This window comes from Actinia tenebrosa, unplaced genomic scaffold (assembly GCF_029948245.1).
Source record: "Actinia tenebrosa isolate PJP-AT-01 unplaced genomic scaffold, QUT_ActTen_1.0 PGA_scaffold5__44_contigs__length_20552954, whole genome shotgun sequence".
In the NCBI taxonomy this organism is placed as follows: Eukaryota; Metazoa; Cnidaria; class Anthozoa; order Actiniaria; family Actiniidae; genus Actinia; species Actinia tenebrosa.
In genome coordinates, this window is record NW_028292582.1 from 14782497 (window position 1) to 14800915 (window position 18419).

The window sequence follows — 18419 nt, forward strand, 5'->3', positions numbered from 1 at the left end:
GAGCTATTTTTGAAATGTCAGTCTGTTAACCCACTACACCCCATACGAGAAAAAGGGCATATGATATTTTTCTCGTAAGGTGCGCAGTGGACAAACTGACTCATATATAGATCCTTTAGATAAATCCCACAATGCTTTTCCCCTGTGTTTTTTAATGACATAGAACGTTTGCGTAATGGGTTCATTTGACTTTTCTTTATTATTTAAATTTTTATTCCTTCATGAGAATAGTACGATAATAGGGTCTAATTAAAGTGTGCAAGAGAGTCTGGTAGTAGAGATCAATGACGCCATCATGCAAACGTCCTATTGAAAAAGTGAATTTGATCTCAAGCTCTGGAAAAAAAGAGCAATATGGGATTTATTAAAAGAGTCTATATGAGACACAAGTATGATAAAATTGTAAGATTGAAAGAATGGTTTTTTCTCTTTTAGCTTATTTAATACTCTAAACAAGACTAAGCGTTTTATACTCAAACTTGCACCTTTGGAGTAATGTTACACAAAGTGGATGGGTGTCTACGTACTCTACTAAATTACTAAATTTAGCTTAACTAAATTTCTAAATACTCTAAAAATAGACTTTACTCTGGAAAAGCGTTCTGCGCATGCACGGAAAATCAGCCAATCTTTTTTTTCATTTTTTGAGGATTTTTTTGTTTTTTTCAAAATAACGGTTTGTTACCATACGTAGCTGTTTTCCCCTGGTGTAGTCCTACGTCATGCTCGGGCTTACCAGGCTGAAGAAAGAAGAATCGTAACACAGGTATTCCAACCAGACAATTACTGAGCCTGGTAATAAGCCTGTTGTCATGTGTCCATACTAAGGTTTCTAAAGCTTCGTCGTTTGCGTGTGTATGCATGATTTATATACAAATGAATCCTCTATCAAACATCCAAGCAGAAGAAATCTCCTTCCACTTGGTATAGGTCACTCTCCGCTGACACAAGTCTCGTGGGCGCCGATACCGCCTTGGTGACCAGGCCTGCTGCATTAGTTGCCTCGACCATCACATATACAATGTCATCAGAAAACACGTTCTGAGCTTTGCCTATATCTACGGTATACCCAGTGTTTATTCCAACGTCCACAAATGATAAAACGTTTGTGGAATTTGGTTGTCTGCCAATTGCGACTCGGAATCCAGTGATGCTAGACTCGGTGTCCTGAAAACCTGACCAATGAATGCGCATTGTTGAGTTGTAAAGATGACAACTGGAGTGGATGCCGTAGACATCGTGTGTTCGGTCAGGACTGACGATCACTACACCCTGGGAAAGAGAAATATTAGACTTTAAGTGTTTTCGGTAACGTATTTGCCTTGTAATAGACCATTCCCGAATATTTGCTTGTCATGACTCACAAAACAATTTCAAGTCGAGATTGAACTTGATGAATAAAAGAATTCAGTTCAGTCTCGACTTCAAACCCTTGTTTGGTGGTCATCCAAGCCAATTCGGAAAAGGTCTATTGGGGCAATTGTTTTCCACGTGTCATTCCTTGAAAATTATTGAAATTATTATGGAAAGCCCAACGAAGTAGCTCAGACAAGAAATCTTTATTGTAACAGAAAAGACACGAAGCAACAAATCAGAAAGCTTTACACTAGACTGCACACTTAACTCAGTTAATATGGACTTTAAGATTTGCAAAATCTGCGACAGCGACGTCTACCGGAAGTGTAAACAACTTCACTTTGGGGTTTCGCGCCTTCAAAGTCTGTCTTCCCTGTGGATGAGTTGACTTTACTGACAATGTCGCCGTCTTAGATTTTGCAAATCTTAAAGTCCCTAATGAATGATCATTACTGTAAATCTTACCTTCTTCGGTGGAGTCACATCAACCAAGACACCATCAGAGGTGGCGTTTGTAGAAAGTCCAGCATTATTAACGCATCTTACAATAGTGTAGTACCGCTGACCTGGCATGAGAGTAAGACCACTGGCTTGGACATATGTAAGCTGAGTGAAGTTAGTAAAGGGTACGACATACTGTGAACTGTTCGTACGTATCGCAAACTGACAAATACCCAAACCACTTTCTGGGTCGATGAAGCCACTGACGTTGGTTAATAGAGTACAGTTTCGTAAACATGAGATGACGTCATCACGAAGTATAACCTGTCCGGGGAGGGGTGGGGTCAAGTCAGCCTGGACTCCCTCAGTTGTGTCGATAGAATAGAGCCCAGCTTGATTCCATACTCTTATCGTCACGTAATATTTGACTGAATGAGTCAATTTGCACTCAGTACACGTTACTTGTGTACTGTTTGTAGGAAGTGATTTCATTGGTTGGATTTGACATCCATTTGGGGTGGTACCAACACAGTATTCAGTGTTCTTAACCGAGCTCTCCGGATCACGTGACTGCCAGGTTGCAGAGATCCTATCGTCAGGGCCAATCCAAGCTTTGCTACCACGTGTGAGCTAAAGAAAAGAAAAATATTAAATCAAAAATCTTCCTAAAATGGAAATACAAACATATGGAAGAAAATCCAGATTATAAGTTGAGAAAGTACTTCTTTCTTTACCTTCGAAATTTCAGGAGGAGTGACGTCAACCACGAACCCATCAGACCATCCCTGTGACGTCATCCCTGCTTGATTCTTTGCTTCTACAGTAACATAATATGCGCCAATGGGAGAGAGACTAACATTTGCTGCAAACCCTTGTCTTTGCTTGCCTACGTCACGGAATCCAATGACGTCATCTTTCCCAGGAGAGGTTCCTAATGCCCATCGATAACCCATAATACCACTTTCGTCATCCTTGAATCCACGCCATATTGTTTTGACTTCAGTGCCTCCAGACATGAAATCGATGTCGTTGGAGACATCATCTCCATCAACTACAGTTCCTGATGTGGGTGGAGTAACATCAATAATGACACCATTGGACACCGATGTAACAGTAAAACCGTCTCGATTAGCACAGGTGATCTGGTTCAGGTACCGAGATCCAGGACTGAGGCTTAATCCATGACGAGTTTCACTTCCTCGTGAGCTGACTGTTTCTTCAAACACTATACTGTCATTACCGAAATAAGACCCATCACTTGAAACAGATTGCTGTATCAACTTCCACGTGCAGTTCTTGACATTTGTATCCCTGTCTTCAAACCCCGCCCACTGAGAGGACATAGTGTTCGTTACGTTCATGAAATCTACATCACGTCCAGTCCCGTCAATCACTTGACCACGTGACGGAGGTGATGTATCTATGATTATTTTTCTCGACGTCAAGACTGAAGCAAGACCTGCCTTGTTTCGCACGATCACCAAAGCGTAGTAATTGGCTAATGAAATCGGTGTAAATGACGACAGTACCGCTATAGTTTCACGCCCAACAGAATACCTTTCTGTTAAACAGTTACCAGGTGTTGTTCCAACACAGTATTCTGAATCCATTATGTCACTCTCGTTGTCACTAACACCTGACCAATCAATGCGCAAATCGACCTTGCCTGCTGATTGGTCAGAAACAACGAATGTGACGTCAACATCTGATTTGACTGGTGGTGTAATGTCTACAGTAAAACCATTAGATGATCGAGTTGAGGTCATTTCACTAGCAGATACTGCTTTGACTGTGATGTAATACTTCTGTCCCGTATTTAGTACGTCAAGGTCAGGTTCATCAGCTGCCAAGGTTACCTTATCGTGTAGACTCAATCCTGCACTCTTGTACTTCATCACATCTTCACTACCAGGCGCTGTTCCTATCGCCCACATGTATTGAATGACAGGGTCGTGTTGATCAGCTTTGAAGGCGTCCCAGTTTGCCCCAACGTCTTTTGTGCTTGTAATGTAATCAAGATCTTTTTTCTTCGCATACCCGTCCCGAACAGAAGCAGGTATGGGCCACTCAGACACGACACGGAATCCATCAGAACGAGACACAGCATTTAGTCTTGCACCATTGCTACATTCGATCATGTTATAGTACAAGCGACTGGCATTAAATGGCAAAGAGCTGTAGGCTTGTTTAGCAGACAAACTTTGCTTTTGCCCCAGTTTGAATGGCCCAGATATGTTTACGGAAAACAGTTCTTTGTCTTCATAGTCTACTATGCTCCACTTGCATTGCTTTACACCACTCTCTCTGTCTTCAACGCCTTGCCACGTCACCGTAACAATCCAGCCAAACAATGCGGTATCGACGTCATTACCAGAAGGGTCATCACCATCGATGAGTTTGCTAGTTACAGGCGGAGTCGAGTCAAGAAGCATCCCATTGGACGCTTGAGTCACTGATAACCCAGCACCATTGGTAAGTTGAACTGTAAGATAAACTCGTTCTCCTGGATTGACCTTGCATTCTCTGCAGGTAAACGATGTTTTGTTCCCTATATCAACCATATCTTGGATTTGACATCCCAAGGGCATGAGTCCTAAGCAGTATTCACTTTTGACTATGCCACTCTCGGGGTCAGATACCTCTTCCCAGTGTCCACTAACTGGTTCCTTTGGGCTGAAGAAATCCCAATCCTCACCACCCGATCCATCCTTTATGTTTACATCAGATGATATAGCGGGAGTGACGTCAATACGTAGAGGAAGAGCTTGAAGAGTAGCATTCAAACCTGCAGCATTCACTCCATAAACAGTGATATAGTAGATAACGCCTTGGGCCAGATTTAAGTCAGTTCTTATTGACTCTGTTGACAAACGATTGTTTGACATGGGTACAACATTGTCTCCTAAAGGCGAAGTTCCCACCGCTATCCAATATTCTTTTATTGGACTTTCCTGGTCATTGAAAGGTTGCCAGGTGATGGTGATGCTATTGTTGACAGCTTGATACTGCATGGTGTCATCACGCGAATACCCAGCAGAAACCGGCCCTTGAGGTACAGGTGCTGATACATCGATTATAAAAGAGTTGGATGAATGAGATGAAAACAGTTGTGCATTGTTGAAACATTTAACAAGGGCCTTGTATTCCTGTCCAGGTACAAACACTCTATTCGACACGCTGGTCATCCCAGTTGACATGTTCAGCACTTTGTTGATAAAAATGGTCGATGAAGTATTTGTCACATAAATATTGCAAAAATCAACACCGCTTTCATGGTCTGTAAAGTCGTTCCAATAAATATGAACTATCTCAGATCCAACGTACTTCTGATGTTCGTCTGCACGGCCAACGTTAACCGAGCCAGCATTAGGCGGTGTATTGTCCATTAGCATCGCATCTGAACAACTGCGAGACAATAAGTCAGCCTTGTTTCGTGCAGTCACAGTAACATAATACTTAACGCCTTGCCGAAGGTTCAAATCGGACATCGAAGTATTCGCAGTTGTCGATCCACCAATATTAATGAGTGGCTGTACTTGTGTTCCACATTTTGAGGTACCAATGGCCCATTTGTAGAACCACACTTCGCTTTCTGGCTCGGCAAATGCATCCCAGTACACAAAAATGTCGGATATTTTTGAGGTGTAGAAGGTGTTGTCATTCCTGTTATAAGTCCAATCAGTGTTGCCAGGAGATCCTGGATATATAATGCTTGGTTGTGGAGCAGTGTTATCAACGGTGACACCATCTGAGGTGATTTGCCTTACTGCTCCAGCATGATTATAGATCTTCAAGTGTACTTGATAGGTTCGTCCGTTTATCAGCGTAAGAGGGTTGTCGTTTTTAACATGTGTAGCAAGACCCACATCGGTAAAGGGAAGTGCTGCATTACCACTGACGTTGTCTTTGATTGCCCATTCAAATCTCTCTATCTGACTTTCTAAATCCCATATTCCTTCCCAGTTTGCAGCCATGCTGGTCAACGAGGACTGATATTTTAGATCTGGTTCGAGGACTCCATCGTTGACAATTCCCTTGTTTGGTGGTGTAGTGTCGATAAAAACACCATCCGAACTTAAACAGTTTCTTAGACCAGCATTGTTAACTGCACAAACTATAAAATAGTACACATCTTCGTGTAAGAATAGCCCAGTCGCACGAGCATTTGTCTGTAAGCCATTTTTCTTGAATGAGGCAACATCTGGAACGCCAGCTCGGTTCCTACTGATGCCATATTCATAGTATTTGATACCTGATTCAGGATCGCTAACGCCTTCCCAACTTGCTGACATCTCTGTCACGTTACTCTGATAATCAATATCTGTCTGTGTCACACCATCGATCACTCGTGCTTCACGAGTAACAGGAACTGTAACATCAACCATAAAGCCATCAGAAGAAACCTCTTTGCTGAAGAGTCCAGCCATGTTCTGTGCTTTGACTTTGGTGCAGTATCGCTGGCCGTTGACTAGATTAATGTTTTGAAGAAAGAATGACGTAGATGATGCTGGCGTCGCCTTAATGAAACTATTACCCGTCACGTGATAGTTGCCTTGGATACAGCTTCCAACAGCATAGTAATATTGTCTGACGCCAGTGTGAGGTTCTTTGAATGCTGTCCATGTTGCTTTGACATATACAAGGCTTTCTTGGTAATCATAATCTGAGCCAGCATTTGAGCCATCAGACACAACTCCAGCTTGTGGCGGGGAAGAATCGGGGATGACAAGAACAGAAGAAGCGTCTTTATAAAGAAGAGCTCTGTTGTAGGCACGTATTACCACACGGTACGTACTTCCATCTGCCATGGTGAGACCTGAGAACGATGCAGTTGTTGTCAAACTTGATCCAGATACTCGCGTAAAATCTCTAGCAGTAACATTTCTTGATGCTGGAATGACTGCCCATTCGTAGTGATTCAGCCCACTATGACCATCCGAAAACCCGTTCCAAGTTACTTGTAGATTAGTTTTACTTGATACATACACACACGCAGTTGAATTGATGAAGTCTTTGACTCCTCTAACCTTCACTTCGCCTGTAAACACAGGTCGTGTTGTATCCACTATGACTCCATTACTCTTTACTTCGGTTGCTAGGCCAACAGCGTCAACTGCTTTGACAGTAACAAAGTACTTTACTCCACTTATAAGGGAGAGTCCACTATGGCTTATTGATGTTTTCATTCCAACTGAAGTCCATCTTATGACATCATTATTCCTACTGTCAGTGATCTTGTACTGATATCCTACAATACCACTACCTTTGCTGCCGTCACTAAAGCCATTCCAGTTAGCTGATATAGTTGTACCATTGGACTGATGCTGGATGTCATTTGCATCGCCATCGTTTACACTTCCTGCAAGCGGAGGATCACGGTCTATCAGAACGCAGTTCGATGATGATTCTATAAACAGTTTAGCCTTATTGTAACCTTTTACAACAGCACAATAACGTTCTCCTGAAACCAAATTGAGTCCAGAAGCTGAACTAGAGCGGTTCAATGCAGTTTTCATGTAAGCTGTTATCAGGCCAGCTCCATCTCGTTTAACAGCCCATTCATAGTACAAAATTCCACTGTGAGGGTCTGTAAAGGCAGCCCAGTTAACACTGAATGTGTTGGTCCATTTAGCATACGTAACATCAACACCTGTTTGAGAACCATCATAAACTCTTGCTGCTATTGGCTTAGACAAATCCACAACTACTCCGTCACTTGTGCGTTCACTATAGAGGCCTGCCTTGGTATACGCTCTAACAAGCACTTTGATTCTTGATCCATCAGCAATATTACTAAAGACCTTGGAGGCACTGGTACTTACTCCGGTACTTGTCAAGGATAGAAGTTCCACCGTGTTACTACCACCAATAGCAACGTAACTGACTTTCCAATCGTATTTTTGGACACCGTTTCTAATTGTAAACCCTCCCCAGTTTGCTGTTATGGTTTTAGTAGACTGGTAGTCGATATCTGCTGTAGAACCATCTCGTACCCAGCCATTTTGTGGGACAGACGTGTCTATGGTTATAGCACTGGTACATACTAATGGTCGTGTGCCTCCTCTCATGTCCACTGCTTGTATCGCTAGCTTGTAGGTTTTAGTGTCTTGGAGTGTCAACCCAGTAATTGACTGCTTTGTGTTGGTATTTGACAGCTGTCCTTTGGTGCTTGTGGCAGTATTGCAAGCAGATGAACCGTCTAGTAAATACCATTTGAATGTCATACGTCCGCAGCTGATGCTGAAACTATTGACCTTAAAGTAGAGGACATTGGTGTTGTGTTGGTACGAGGCAGAGGAAGTGTAAGCCGAGTTCTGAAAGTCAACTGTACCAGTTGTAATTGTTATGGGATCTGTAACCGCTGCAGGGCATGAACCAAGTCGACCATCACATCTGCAAATGTTAATAAAAAATACTGTTTGCCATTGGCATCTTATAATTTTCCTTCCTTAATTAGTAATATATTAATAACCTAGCCAAAGGATATTAGAATCCCTGCATTCCTTTTTGCGTCGCTACTATAGGTCTATCATTCAAAAGCCCAAAGCAAAAGCAATGGAAAACAATGAAAAAGCAACTCATGGTTTTTGCAACTTCTTTTGCCAAATTTTGGGGAATGTCCAAGGATTTGATTACTTCAGTTCTATTACCGCATAAATTAGCAGTTTGTTTATTGCACTAAGGTGAAAATAAGTCATTTGCAGCCTGTTCTTATTGTTTTAAATAAAAACCTTATAAAACTCTTTGACTGAGTCCCTAGAGGAATTGTTCTGGTGGGCAAAACGATGGAATTTTTTTGTTTTTTTTGTTTTTGTTTTTTTGTTTTTTCGTTTTGTTTTGTTTTGTTTTGTTTTGTTTTGTTTTGTTTCGTTTTGTTTTGTTTTGTTTTGTTTTGTTTTGTTTTGTTTTGTTTTGTTTTGTTTTGCATAAGAAAAGACGGCCTATTGCTTTGTCCCCCTGAAAAATTCCTCTAGGGAAATCAACACAAGGGGTCTATATTAGCACATATTTTAAATGACAGTCGCTAACATAGATATGAGCAGTCGCTAACATAGATATAACATGAACAGAGTGGCTCACCTTTCTGGTTGGTCACAGATATCCTTTGCAGCTTTACAGATAGTCCCTGCAGACCTGTAAATATCCTTACATCTTCCATTACCTAAACACACAGACGTACTAATACAGCTTGTGCTTGGGTAAGATGATTGACAGCTGTAAGGCTGACCAACGCATCGTCCTCGAGTACACATGTCTTTTTTGGTGCATGTTTTCTTGTCGTCGCAAGGTACACTGGGACGGTTTGTCCAAGTTCCTGTTGACTTGCTTGAGGCATCGTACAGATCACACCACTGACATTGTTGGGAAGGATTTAACTGCTGATGATTATAATCCCTGCCTAGAATTGAAAGTAAGTTATCACAAGTTTTAGAGTGCAAATAATATACCCGTGAAATAGATAGCTAGCTAACTAATTACTAACTTTGTGCTATTGGTTGCCTAAATCTAATTAGTTAAAGAAATAGGAAAGCCGTGACGGGTTAACTAGTGCATGTGTGTTACTCGTATTTTTAAATATTTTTAAACACACTAACAAAAACTGAAACAATATTTTATTGTAGATGCTTTTCCTTCATATAATTTTACATGTTCGCATTTTCGTATCTATTCAATTGCGTAATGAGCTGTCACTTTAATAAACACCCGTGCCCTTGTCATGCCTCACTGAATTCCTATGTCTTGTCTAATTAAGCACTAACTATCTCCTATTTCATCTAACTATTTCACGGGTATATTATTTGCACTCTATTATTATCAAAATCATGATTAATACATAATGGTAATCCAACTTCGTGTCGTGCAATTCAGTTTGAAATCGAACGAGTGGTCATTTTTACTCTTGATTTTAAATATAGTAAAAAAAACCTGTCTTTTCCCTAGAAAATCCACTTCTTAATGCATTGTTTTGGGTTATTTTGTGTGTGTGATATGATTGATCAAATCACTTTTTTTTCATACCTCCTATCTTGCAAGTACATTTTCCATTGACAAACCCAAATCCAGTTTTTTGACTGCAGTCACGACCATTACACGTCTGGCAGTGTGAGTTACAAGTAAATGCTGTACCAGTACAATGACCATTGGTACACGTGTCTGATCGGGTGCATTTGTTACCATCATCACATGATACTCGATTTCTGTTAGTCCAGGTACTCGTGCTAGAGGATGGGTTACACCACTGTTTTTTTAAGAGAAAAATAAATTTGTCAAAAATTGGAGTACGAATAAGAAGATTCCTTTTATAAATTTGATCATAAAACATTGTGATGTTAAGTTCTATATTTATAAATTTGAGTAAAACGTAATTTGCTAATTTACACGAGGAAAGTTTTGTTTTTGTTTTTATTTCATTAGCCTTTATTTCGTTTGTTTTTCCGTTTGTTTTTATTTATTTGCAAGTTGCTTTTTTATTTGTCTGTCTGTCTGTGTCTTTACTTCAGCTGCCGGTTTTTTGTTTTTTGTGCATTTGTTGTATCTATGCTTGTTTGTTGGGTTCGGTGAGCATTTTGTTCGTTTAATTTTGTAATATTTACGTATTTTGAACTAGACATTTCTTTGTTAAAGTTTTGTTTATAACATTTGTGGCGACAAATGTATTTGTTTGTTTTTCTGTTTCTTTGTTTGCTCATTAGCCTATCTCAGATTTCTACTTTTTTGAGTGCTTTTAAAGAACCAACAAACCTGGCAAGGATTCCCTGGCTTCAGTTGTTGATTCCCAAAGCAAGTCCTCGCCCCATTATGCTGAATAACACAGTGACCATTTTTTAAAGGACAACCTCTTCCATCATTGGTTTCACATGGGAGGCATGAGTAAGGTGTACCACGACATGCACCGTTGACACAACGATCATCTTTGGTCTTGACGCTGTTGTCACTGCAGGGAAGGTTGTTGTTACTTGTCCATTGGTGGGGATTATTACTATTACATTGCTGTTAAAGAAACAAGTAAAAAAAACGTTTGAACATTTTCATGTTTCAATACAATGACCGAAAATTTCAATTATCCAACCAAATTTATATTGTCGTTCGCTTGGGATCCCTGTGGTTTTAGACGTTTTGGGATTCCTATGTCAAAGGCCAGGTTTCTAAGCCAAATTCAAGATGGCGGACAAATTCCAAGTGTTTCTTCGCTGTAATATCTGCAAGTTTTGATGCATATTTTCGACATTTTAAAGCTTTAAATGGCGGAAACATTACCAAAAAGATATCTATGCTGACTTCCAGATAAGGTAAGCTTACCAAATATGAATGAATATATTAAGTAGAAGGCCACACGAACGGCAAGTTTATTTGGGAGAAAGTTTACTGTTGAAATATTAAACCCTTTAATAGTGTTCTCTCCTTTTAATAGTGTGCTCTTTTACTCCGACGAAGGACTAGCGTCCGAAACGTCAGGACGTTTTTTTTTCAACTTTTCACGGTGTTAAATTTACCTTTTTTTCATTATTGTTTCATTAGAAACACCTACGCAGCTCACCGTGACTAGTTTTTAGCTAGTTATCTCCTTTTAATGGTGGCCGTAAGCAAATTCAGTATATATACTTGTATACTCCAATTTGGTCCACTTTCACTCATACTAATACATTCAATATCCTATGCTTACAACTCACATGTTGATTCTAGCATACAGAGCATTTTCAAATTAGGCGTATGATGCATCCGACTTCTTTTGCCTTTACTAGCAACCAATTTAAGCAAATTTATAGTCAAGCATTCGATCTTTTGGTAGCAAAAGATGACAAACATTGCCAAGGCTCGCGTAGAAGTAGTACACTCACCTCTGGGGTCTAGGTTAATTCCAGGACCAACCATAACATGCGAGCTGAGTTTCTTAAGTTTCTTCCTTGATTCGAGAGATTTCGACTATGTATTTTCTGCTTTTCTGTTTCTCCCCAAAAGACCTTAGTAGCTACAAGCTCCGATTCGATTTATGAGTTTGCCATGCCCTAACTTCATGGGCTGAATTTGAAAATTTAGATCACCGGGAAGGTTTTTTCAGGGTTTGGTAGAATTTGATTTGTTTTTGTTTTTGTTTTTGCTTTGTCTTTGTTTTTTTGTTTGTTGTTGTCTTTGTTTGTTTGTTTGTTTGTTTTGGTGATTATGCTAAGTAACCCTCAAATTTGAAAAAAAAAAAAAAGATAGAAAACTTGGACACGATACAAAACATCTAATCATATAGACAAATACCTGGCAAGGAAATCCTGGTCTCAAGGCAGTATGGCTGAAACATTTTTTTATTCCATTCACAGTAATAGTACAGAAACCTGGCTTGACTGTACACGTGTTCCCGTTGCACCGTTCACATGATAAACACGTGAAGGGTGTGCCTACACATCGTCCATTAACACAGTGGTCTGCTCGTGTACACAAGTTACCATCACTACACGGAAGAGCGTTGTTATTGGTCCAGGCTACTTTGTTTGCGCTGTTGCAATCCTGTTGGATTTGAACGAAAAAGGCAAGTAAGTAACACGTGTAATAAAAACTGGGGATTTTAGTGCGCATGAGCGGATCGTTTACTGTTACCGCTGATCAAACGAAACAAAGGCTCTGAAAGGAACATAGATAATTACATATTAGAATATACCTGGCATGCGTTGCTAGGGTTCTTTGTACCATATGCATAGCAACGACCTCCAATGCTGCACTGTCGTAGATCACAACGCGTACCAACTTTAGTGTAGCAAGCACGACATCGACATGTGTAGCTACCAAAGGTATTGATACAAGTATGCTGACAGGGTCTATTTAAACACTCGTCGACATCTGAAATGAAAATCATCTTTTAAAACTTTGTTTGGCATTATTTTATTTTAAGGTAAAGACTGTATTCCGATGAGGAAGCTTTACGGCATCGATGCTGTAATGCAGGAAAAATACTGTTTTTGCTCGAAAAATAATATGGCTACCTTCCGATCTTTCTTATATTTATAATTAATTAACTTAAAAGAAGAATAAAAATTAAAACTAAAATGAAAATGAAAAAAAAAATTTAAATTAAAAAGAAATAGAAATTAAAACAATTAAAATGAAAACGATTAAAACTATAACAATTAAAATTAAAGAAGTTAAATTAAAAAGTTTAAATTTGAATTTCCCAAAGAGAGAAAATTTATTCAAAGATGCATGTTTTGGCCTGCAACATCATGGCCGCCATGAAAACACTCAATAAGAAAAGTTTTGTACTGAAATTCTTGTGATAAAATTGAAGATTGGCTTCGCGGATATTATCCCACCAGGATAATTACTGTTTAGAGTTGCCTGCGTTTCTCGCAACACCGCAGACCGCAAAGCAACGCAGGCTAGGTTTAAAGTACAACCTCAAGATTTTTGCAGAGCTAAAGAAAAATACTGACTTAAGAATCCGGAGAGAAACCCTAGAAAAGCAATAGAGTAGAACTGTTCCATTCATTCACGTTTTCTTGAATGACCCCTTATATTCAACTCGAGCCTCAGTGATTGGTCCCTGATCGATTCAAAAAGGGGTGATATCTCCAAGTTTACTTTTACGACCCTCTTATTTGGGCTAAAAGGCCCCCCTCCCCCCTCCCCACCCCCGTCCCCACCCCTGCCTCTACGGTCCTTGTATCGCTGTTTAGCATCAAGGTGATAAGTCTTGAAATAATAGACCCTTAGCCAAAATGGCGCCGGAAAATGCGTAAAAATTAGTTAAAATTAAACTGAGCGAAAAACAATACCAGCACTGGATAGAGCACCTTTACTTTTCTATTATCGAAAAGTTCTGATTTTTCTCAACATCAGAAAAAAAGTTTTTCGAAAACAAGAAACAACTCATTTCTGGAAATTAATCTAATTGACGATTTGTGTTGTTCTCGTAATCTAAAGAAATGTTTGTAACCAAACTCAACGTGTGTCTAAACACGTTTCATCACCGTCTCAGCGATCCTACGTCACTAAGTGAAGAAGTTTTAACAATAAACAAAAGCACTCTCCACTGGTAAAAGAGATGAGTATGCATAAAAAACAACCTTTAACTAATGCCCCTGTGGAATAATGCTAAGGGGATTTTCCTACACGGATGAATTTTTATATTATTATTATTATTATTTTATTCTTTATTACCATCCTTTGGAAAAACTTTGCCACCGCCAGAAAATTGTTGGGCAATCGCGTTCGTAAATGACAACTTTCAATCAAGATAGGTCCACGATTCATTAAATTATGGTCTGATTGACAAGGAGTCATCAAAGTCGTTCGTTTGGTCGTCTGTCACGTCAACGAACCTTATTTGGTCGATTTGCCTAATACACTTTAGTAGACCCTAATTCCATCGTTTTCTTTTGTGTCTATTTGACATTACACGTTTACTAGTTTTTTTTTTTTTTTTTTCACGGGTTTAAATGCCTTCTCTCTAGCCTTACAAGAACACTAGCTGTACTATCTCAATATTCTATCTAAAATATTTGACCAATTTTATTTTCAATAACTACGAGAAGACACAGTTTAGAAATGTTAAATAAAGAACTGCGCACATGTGGAATGCAAAATAAATTTTAATCTCTTTTCACTCTTCTTTGAAGCCGAACAAAAAACTAGAAAGTTCAGGATCTCAATCGATTTTGGGGACAAATGCGCCGGAATTTTAGATCAAATGCAACTTTGTAAGCTTCAAATTTTGTTAAAAAGAAGCAGCTATTTTAGTGACTTTAGGCATGTTTGTGTAATGTTGTCTACATTAGTGCCAGAGAAACAAACTCAATACTGAGTTGCGCATTGCTTTCTTTTCGGGCACTGTTAAGTTTGTTCAAGGGACTCACGGGCTCCGAAAAAGGGTGGGGGAGCCTTTGAATCTTGCAGGATGACGTTGAACTTATTTTCGAAAAAAAGAATCATATTGAAAGCCGTAAAATTGGGTTCCAGCTCTGGCAGGATTAAAATGGACCCTTCTCAAGATTATCGTGGATGCAAGGCTAACATGAAAATACACAAGAAATCACATTTCTTTTGTATTTCCACGCTAGCTTCGCATCCAAGATAATCTTGAGAAGGGTCCATTGCATTACGTGAAGATGTTTAGAAAATTTACGTACTTGAATAGCCGTGCATTCAATAAGGAATCGTTGATTATATTTCTGTGCATTAGCCGTAACGATATATTAAACATCGGATGCGCCTACTTAATTTCTTAATTGTTATTTTGCTGATTTGGTTAAAATATATTTATGACATTTGCTGAAACACAACGTCAGTTAATCGACTTCCGGTGTTAGCTTACCACGTACCGTCAAACGAGCACGTTAAACGGAAGTCTGTTTTTTAAACCTTATAGGAAATTCTTACGCCAGTCTCGACAAGTCAACGGTAAAAACAATTTACTCGCGCTGTAACGGAATGAAACGTCACGCGTCACGCATGATTACAACACGTGAGTCATAAGCGAGTATAAATGGAGTTTCAATGTCATCTCAGCGAATCTCAGCTTGGATAACTAAAGCTAAAGGCACGTTTACATATTCTCATCTTTGAACGTTTACATTATCAATTTCGTCGCGTGACTTCAATATAACGCAACATACTTCATTGCCCATTGACCCCATACACTTTTCTCAGACACCCGTGTAATCAAAATTTTGAAGATAAATGACATTCATAAAGTTTCAAGTTATAGAAAGAATTTTTTTTTTGTTATCGTTAATCATGTCCAAACCAATCCGCCAAGGTTTTGTAACACAACATTTAATAAATGTTCCAATAAAGAGTTGACGTCGACATGAGATATATCGGGGATATAAGTCTGCACAAAAGTCACAATTAATCAGTTATAAAATAGATTAAATTAATGTCAATTACTGATACTGCCACTCTAGTCTAACATTATATTTTCTATGTCACTTGGTGATAAACGTTTTGTGATATGGACATACAGAAAATACATGAGCAAAAATATGTGTCGCGTTTCAATATTATAAAAAAGAAAAGTAATGTCTTAGATAAAACATAAAAATTTGAATAAAACTTGCAGGAGCTATAAAATATAATACTATATTTTACATGTATGAATATCAGTTCGTACCTCGCTCGCAGCATGTTCCCGTATATCCGGTCCTACAACCGCATCGGCCCGATAAAGGTGTCCCTCCGTTTTGACAAGCATTTCTGTTACAGTTTCCAACTTCTCTAAAATGAAAGGGACATTTTCCTCCCGGACAGGCTTCAGGACGTGTCTTGGCTCTTGTCCTGTACTGCGTCCCAGCGTTACCACATCGGTGCGAGCATGCTGACCATGCCGACCATGGACCAACTTGACAATTACGAGGAGGACATGGCGGTGGTCTTCGTCGTCTACGACGCCTTCTCCAGGCTTCACCATCGTGAAGAAGCATAACAAACAGCAGCAGTAACACTAAACAATGTTGTGCTAACATTTTGTGCAGTTACACGAGAAATTCGGCTGCACGAAGCTAAAATAAATCCAAAAATATTAAACTAGCATTAAAAATTAGCCTTCTACGATGTTTTCATTTTTTAGAGACCACAACTCGCTATGAAAATACAAGTCAATGAGCATCGCATACAGAGATCTGATTTGCATTATCAAAATTATGAATTAAAATCAAAATAGATTTACCGTTTAGTAAAAGAATTTCTTGCTTTTCGGCTAATGGACAAGATTTCAGTCACCTTCCAGTTCTTCCAAAGTAATGTAGAAATTCCGGATCTGTTTGTTGTTAAGAAATGTGGCAATCAGTATTTTGACAAATGAAAGAATTACGTAAATTGTCATCCCTTTCTGTGGGCGTTATTATCTTGGCTCATTAATGCAAATGCTGACACCTCTTCCGGTCGCGTTTCAGTTTAGCAAAATCTCGTAGCTGCAACGAGCAGTTTTTGAACAGTCTACTGACTGCTAAGATTCCAAGACACTATGCCTTGGTTTCATAACTTTTATTTATTTTTTCTCCTGCAAGGAGTTGTTCTAGTAAGCACCTACAAGATTCCATCCCTACGAGACAGTTCTACAAAATTGTCATTTGACTTGGGGAGATCGTGTACCTACTCCTACCAAGTGGCAATCCACACAGCCCGTGGTTCTCACTCTACGGAAAGCCAAGGACACGAAATTCACATGCTCGTGAGTATTTAACTTTAAGTAGTTTTATTTGAGAACTTCAAACCAAAAATACCCAATCTCATATCCTTTCCAGAAGGGCTTACATCCCTCTAACTTCAAAACATGCTCAAAGCGTATTGCAGGCGCACAGACGTTTTACACCAGAACTCTGTAATATTACGAACTTCGCTCCAAATTTCTTTGATTTTAACAACACCATTTCATTTCTACGATGGAATGTAAAAACTTTTGAAAAATATTATGTACTGTAAAAAATACTAATGACTGATTGTTGTGGTGTGACAAGTTGTATCATGGAGGGGAGGGGGTAGTAAAAAAATTGACAAGTTAGTTTTGAATATATTCATTAATGCGATGCATGCACCATTTATTACACGATTCTTAGAATTCTCTGATATAATCTTCAGTAAGTATTTGATATCGTTTTCTGAATAACAAAAAGAAGAATGCAATTTGTTCCGCGCAATTAACCAAACGGCTTCTTTTCGTAATTTATATGTTACGCATAAATATTTATGAATGATATATATAGAAAGATAGATATTTGAAAAATACCAAAAGACCTGTTTCTACAATTTCACTTTCATTTCTTTGAAATAATTTTTGGAACCTTTTTTGTTAAATGCATGCAAACTCACGCATGAAGAAGGAAAGATCTCTAACTGCCAACAAAACGCAATAACAGATTATTTTTTTTAAGTCTCTAGAGATATATCGGCTTATCTAATAATATATATTGATTCCAGAGCTATTCCACTGCAGTTCTCATTAAACCGTCAGTCCAAGGTCTTGATAATCTTAACATGTTCTGACAGCTCCCTTTCTCCGTAGGAACCGCAAAGAAAATAAACAGCTCTTGTTCTGGCGTGAAATATGCCAAAGGCTGTTTCAATATTGACAACTACGCACGAAAAACTTTCTAGTGTTTCTGAACTTATACAAAAATATTTGATGCAAAGTGAAAGTATTAACCAAACTATAGAATTTAAGCTTCGCAAGCTTTGGCATTAGAATAAATCGATTTAGGTATTTGATTTGAGTCAGGGAGTTAACATTCATTGCGCAATCTCAGATGCCACACATTCTTCGTGCTTAAGCGTTGTCCTGGAGACAATTTTATGTGGATATTTTCGTAGCTGTAAAGCACACAAATATTTTGATATGATTTTTTCCAAGTCTTTCAATAACAGCGAATGACGCAAAACATACCTATTGTCAGACCCTGTCAGTTGTTTTGTTTACAACCAGCTTTGCAAGTTTTTGTTCGAAGAAGTGAGGTGTGCATGTGCTTGAACAACATAAGATTGTGCTGATTAATTAAATTAAGTGATTTTAATAGTCGCTCACGTCATTTGGAAGCTGGTGTTGCGAAATGGCGCCAACATGCGTTTGTGCGGTTCGTGACAAAAACCTAAACCAAAATGGATTTGATTTAACTTGTTGCATTGCTTACTGCCAGTTAAAAATA

The 18419-nt window shown here is 38.9% G+C and overlaps 2 protein-coding genes across 2 annotated transcripts in view; one reads left to right on the plus strand and one right to left on the minus strand.

Annotated features, from left to right (window-relative positions):
• Positions 1-408: 408 nt before the first annotated feature.
• Positions 409-16572, minus strand: LOC116294026 (uncharacterized). Its single transcript, XM_089037478.1, has 10 exons — positions 16448-16572; positions 15893-16280; positions 12446-12624; positions 12046-12294; positions 10540-10788; positions 9817-10036; positions 8878-9196; positions 2532-8190; positions 1822-2427; positions 409-1272 (listed from the first exon to the last, which is right to left on the minus strand). Exons 2-10 carry the CDS (start codon positions 16242-16244, stop codon positions 889-891), a joined length of 8217 nt encoding a protein of 2738 aa, XP_088893604.1. The 5' UTR covers positions 16245-16280; positions 16448-16572; the 3' UTR covers positions 409-888.
• Positions 16573-16665: 93 nt separating this feature from the next.
• The window catches only part of LOC116294003 (uncharacterized), a 51878-nt gene continuing 50124 nt past the window's right edge, over positions 16666-18419 (plus strand). The window contains exon 1 of the mRNA XM_031701525.2: positions 16666-16951. Coding sequence (XP_031557385.2) covers positions 16745-16951 — 207 coding nt within the window. The 5' untranslated portion in view covers positions 16666-16744. The remainder of the gene's footprint in view (positions 16952-18419) is intronic.